This window comes from Penaeus chinensis, chromosome 33, assembly GCF_019202785.1.
Source record: "Penaeus chinensis breed Huanghai No. 1 chromosome 33, ASM1920278v2, whole genome shotgun sequence".
Classification (NCBI taxonomy): Eukaryota; Metazoa; Arthropoda; class Malacostraca; order Decapoda; family Penaeidae; genus Penaeus; species Penaeus chinensis.
Window position 1 is genome coordinate 3,662,286 of NC_061851.1, and position 5,000 is coordinate 3,667,285.

At 35.0% G+C, this 5,000-nt stretch overlaps 1 protein-coding gene across 6 annotated transcripts in view; it reads left to right on the forward strand.

Moving 5' to 3' along the window:
* Positions 1-5,000, forward strand: part of LOC125043136 (muskelin-like) — a 22,634-nt gene that overhangs the window by 6,050 nt on the left and 11,584 nt on the right. For 3 of the 6 annotated variants that reach the window (XM_047639094.1, XM_047639097.1, XM_047639099.1), the window contains exons 6-12: positions 63-282; positions 380-516; positions 665-775; positions 949-1,062; positions 2,333-2,517; positions 4,314-4,497; positions 4,655-4,852. In XM_047639094.1, the coding sequence (XP_047495050.1) occupies positions 63-282; positions 380-516; positions 665-775; positions 949-1,062; positions 2,333-2,517; positions 4,314-4,497; positions 4,655-4,852 (1,149 nt within the window). The remainder of the gene's footprint in view (positions 1-62; positions 283-379; positions 517-664; positions 776-948; positions 1,063-2,332; positions 2,518-4,313; positions 4,498-4,654; positions 4,853-5,000) is intronic. The other 3 variants (XM_047639096.1, XM_047639098.1, XM_047639095.1) reach the window with 2 other exon arrangements.

Genomic DNA, 5,000 nt, shown 5'->3' on the forward strand with positions numbered 1-5,000 from the left:
TTTATATTTATGATTTGAAGTTTCATGGCTCACGTAATTATATTTTTTGTTTTTGAATGCAGTATCGGGAAAGAGAAGCCATCCGCCTGTGTTTGAAACATTTTCGCCAGCATAATTACACAGAAGCATTTGAATCTCTGGAGAAGAGGACACGCGTCACTTTAGAAGATCCTAGACTAACAAAGCTTCACAAACTCCTTGTGGAACAAGGAGATTTTGATGGCAGTGAGAAACTCATAAGCGAGGCAGCGCGAGGTAAAATCACGCTCCAACACATAGGAGGTGAAGATAAAGTTTGTGGTATTTTGATTGTTTTTTCCAACGTATCTGTTAGTTGGAATAATTGATATCTAAAATATGTTCTCATTTCCTTTCCTAGATGGATTATTTCAACAATACATCAGCCAGCAAGAATATAAGCCACAGTGGACACCCATCATCCCGTCCCCAACTGGCAGTCGTCAGCAGCCTGGCATGAGAGGCGGTCACCAAATGTGTATTGACACAAATACTCAGGTAAACGTATCATTGTAATCATTAGTTGCAAAGTTTTTAATTTTCTTTCCCTTTAAAATTCTGGATAATATTGAAATGAAAAATAGATAAGGAAGAAGAAAAGTGAATAAATCTGTTGATTATTTTTTGTTTTGTTTTGTTTTTGTAGACTATATACTTGTTTGGAGGGTGGGATGGCAACCAGGATTTGAGTGACTTGTGGTCTTACCAAGTGTTGTCACAAGAATGGACTTGTATATCACGTGATACTCATGCAAAGGTAAGTGAAAATTATTTTAAACCATTGTAGGTATGCTGCATGTTTTGGTACTAAACTGTGCAAACACTTTTTTTTTTCTTTCTTTTTTTTTTTTTCTTAGTTGAAAAAAAAGAAAATGGAAAAGAAAGTTCAACCATATAAAAGGATATTTACCTTGCATTGCTTTCAAATAGGGAGGGCCAAGTGCACGTTCCTGTCACAAGATGTGTTTGGATCCTGAACGTAGGCAGATTTTCACCTTAGGAAGATATCTTGACTCAGCTCTTCGAGTTCCAGAAAACTTAAAAGTAAGTGATGCATCTGGTTCATGTTAATCACACAGATTTTTATCCCTTTCCTTGATCTTAAGGGAAGTATATACAAAATTTATTGTGTTCAGCTGAGTGTATTTTGAATTTTAACCAGTTGAATCATTCTGAGTTGGTTCAATTGAGCATAGGGTCTCCAAAAGAAGTGGACTGTAATCCTTCCTCTTTATTTTTGCCGTAGATAGAAGATAAGAAGTGTGAGGAAGTAATTCTGGTACTGTTTGGGAAGTTTCTTCCATCAGCCCCATATATACCTTGCTTCCCTAAGGAATCATAGGAGAACAAGCTAACAGTTTTGCTACATTATACACTTCTTCCCCACTTCCCAGTACCCCTACATTTCACATCATCATCTTATGGTTTACATGTAACTTTTTGTCATTTGTGCATATAGATATATACATGATTTATTGCTTGGTTCATTCGCTATTTCTTGTTCTCTCTTTCTCTCTCCATTTACCATAGCAGTAGAAACTTCTTTCAGTTTTGACACTTCACTACATGGGATTCACTAGAATGAGACAAACATTTTTTGGTGTTCAAAGATGAAAAATCAAAACTGACCTTGGTGAAAGAAGAAAATTTGATACATTTTGCTACTGGGCCTAAAGGTGAGGCTGAAGAATTGCAGTGTCTTAAGATTAACTCTAAAAGACAAACAGGGCCAGATCTAGTCTGCTGTAATATTTACTATAGAGTACACAGAAGTTAGATCTAGTCAGGGATACAAAAGACTGGTGGGATATCAAGAGAGGGATATTGTCGGTCCTTGTTTGCCTCAGTCCTGTTCTCATATCTCTTGGTATTTGATGGGACTGCTCAACCCCACACTTGCTCTCTTTGCTTTCTTTCCCCTTTTTCCTTACTGTATTATCCTAACACATCAGCACAATCATATATACAAAGTTGCTGCACACTTGATAGAATAGAGATAGAGGTCTGATGTACCTGTATCATTCTAAACTTGTAGTTCTGCTACTCGGTAACCATTCAAGAAACTTTTACGATATTGATATCTCAAAACTCTGAAGACTAAGATGTAAGATATGAAAATTTGGGTGTCATTGGGCTTCTCACCTTCCAAGTTCTGTAATGTTATGTAACATTATCATATATTTTTTTGTAGAAAGAATTAGATACTAGATGATGAAATGCAGATTAAATAGAGGACATTATTTTCAAGCTGCAGTTTGTTATAGGTTTGATATGATGATTACAATGACATTATCTACATTTTCTCTTTTTCCAGAGTGACTTCTATATGTATGACATTGAAAACAACAAATGGACACAAATCACAGAAGACACAGCTGCTCTTGGAGGCCCCCGGCTAATATTTGACCATCAGATGGTGATGGATGTAGAGAATCGAATAATTTACGTCTTTGGAGGCCGTGTGCTCACCCCCTCACGATGGGAGGGGTGCGTTGGGGGGTATATAGATGTTGCCTCATTCCAGATTTTTCTAACTTGTTCTTTCTGTTCATCTATTTATTGTTTAGGAAAATTCGGTTTTAGTGCAATTACATAGATTGATATGGTCGTAGTGGGAAGGGTATGTAAAATTTCCTCGCTGGTTTGGTTGTCCTTGATTTCCTTTTCTATAACTGATTGGCAAAGAATTGCTTCTGTTCTTGGCTTTGTATATATAGTTGGACTATAATGTATTTGATATGCTATTAGTATGTAGAGATAGATAAAAGCAAAATAATGCATGTATTTATTTTTTTGCATATAGCCTTTAAAAAAAAAAAAAAAAAAAAAAAAAATAGCTTTAGTGGTATGCACAGTTCTATGTATTACCAATTTTGCCAGTCTATAAAACACCCAGCATATAATGGAATTCTTTGATGAACTCCAGTGTATTTCATCATACCATTTATTAAGCTTCAGTGTTTTTTAGAGGACACCTAGACAAACAATATAATCAACTCACATTTGCTAAATAGTCTGTTGATTTTAAGAATGAAAATTTGAGTATTTACAACAATTTATGTCTTTATTATTCTTACCCATTGAAGACAAAATATGGAAAACAGGTGAAATTAGGTATGTGCAATTGTTAACTCCTTGGAGATGAAGTGCTTGTGAACCTGTCATTGTGCAAGAAAATGTGGTAAAGCCAAATTGTAGTTGACAGTGAACATTAACAAAGCTGTGGTGATATCAGTGTGCAACATTATCTATATACTAAAATTACACATTTTAAAGTGTAAGGTTGGCAGCTATATTTATCTTTGCAGCAGAAAAGTGAAGATTGGATAATGTTAAATCCAGACTGATTTCTTCTGGTACACCTTAAATTACCTTAAAATTTGAAGATACTTTGTCTACTTATACTTGTGGCACACACGCACACATGCACATTGTGTCATATTACTGCATTAGTAATCTTAAAAAGCTGAATGTTAGTGTTGGGTAAATACAGCTATAAGCCAACAGGCACTTGGCATTCCATTGGTTATTGGGGCATCTTGGGATGTAATGGCAGTTGTTTGCACTATTATAAGTGTATATTATAGGCTTGCAGTTATGGTAATTTTCTTCAGACATTCATTTTGCTTAAAAAATCAGGTATTTTGTATATTATATGATTGTGAATGTAGTATTGCATGCTGATTAATTTGAAAATCAAAAACTCAAGGAAGAGAGTGTGAGACACGATCTTGTCTGACACTGCCAATTTTTTCAGGATATTTGTGTAACACATCCAAATTTAGTACACAAAAAATAAGCATATTAGCATTTTTGTGCCTGTAGAGCTTGAGGGTTATATGGTTCTTTGTTTTCACTGTAGACTGATGATTGACAAAGTAATACTTATGAGGAAACTATTTGATTCTGTATTTGCCTTAAATAGTTTATATTTTGCTTTTCTCTCAATTTGTTACGTTGATACATCTGCTTTATTATTACGGACCATGTGTTCTTTTGTGAGGCAAGATCATGTTTCCTTCATTCGTTCCAAGAATTTTTCTTTCTTTTTTTTCTTCTGTGAAAATGTTTAGACTATCTATTGTAATTTTAAGTGAAAGTAATGTAAGTGGTTTAAGGAAGGAAATTATTTTACACTCATTTCTTATGACGTTTTTCTTTGAATTTCTCATTTGTGTTCTTTTTATCTATATTTACTGATAATGTTTTAGCTTTTCTAAATAAAAGATTTGTTTTGGCAAGGGAAAATATGAACGCTGATGTAGAACATGTATAATGACAAAGTTTCTTTCTAGCTTGGGGCTGGATGAACGACGCAACAATACCTACACTCCTAGCGAAGCAATATTCTCTGGTCTCTATTCATACCATGTAGCAACGAATACATGGACTAAGCTAAGAGATGATGACTGTGCAGGGAATGGCACAGGACCTCAAGATATTAAATCTAGAATTGGACACTCTATGCTCTTCCATAGTGTAAGTTGACTGATTTATTTTTATTTTGTGTGTGTGTGTCCGTGTCAGTGTCCATGTCCGTTAAGAATTCTGAATTGAGACTGTCAATTATGAAACTGCTCAAGATTATCTTACCAAAGGAAGTTGCAAATACCTTTACATAACTTTCTCTTTCCAGGGGACCCGGCAGCTATTCATACTAGCAGGTCAGAGGAACAAGGAGTACCTGACAGATTTCTTTACCTACAACATAGACTCTGATACTGTAACATATATTAGTGATGGATCTGGAAAAGATTCTGCCTCTGTACCTGCCGCTGGATTCACTCAGAAAGCAACAATAGACCCACAGTTAAATGAGATCCATGTTCTGTCGGTAAGTATGATATATGGTTTATCAGTAGAATTATAATTTAGGCAGTTGCCATACATAATAATGATGATGTGAAAAGTGGCATAGTACGTTTTAGAGTTATGGTTGACGTTTTAAGGAGAATGAGATTAAGATGATAAAGATTAGATTT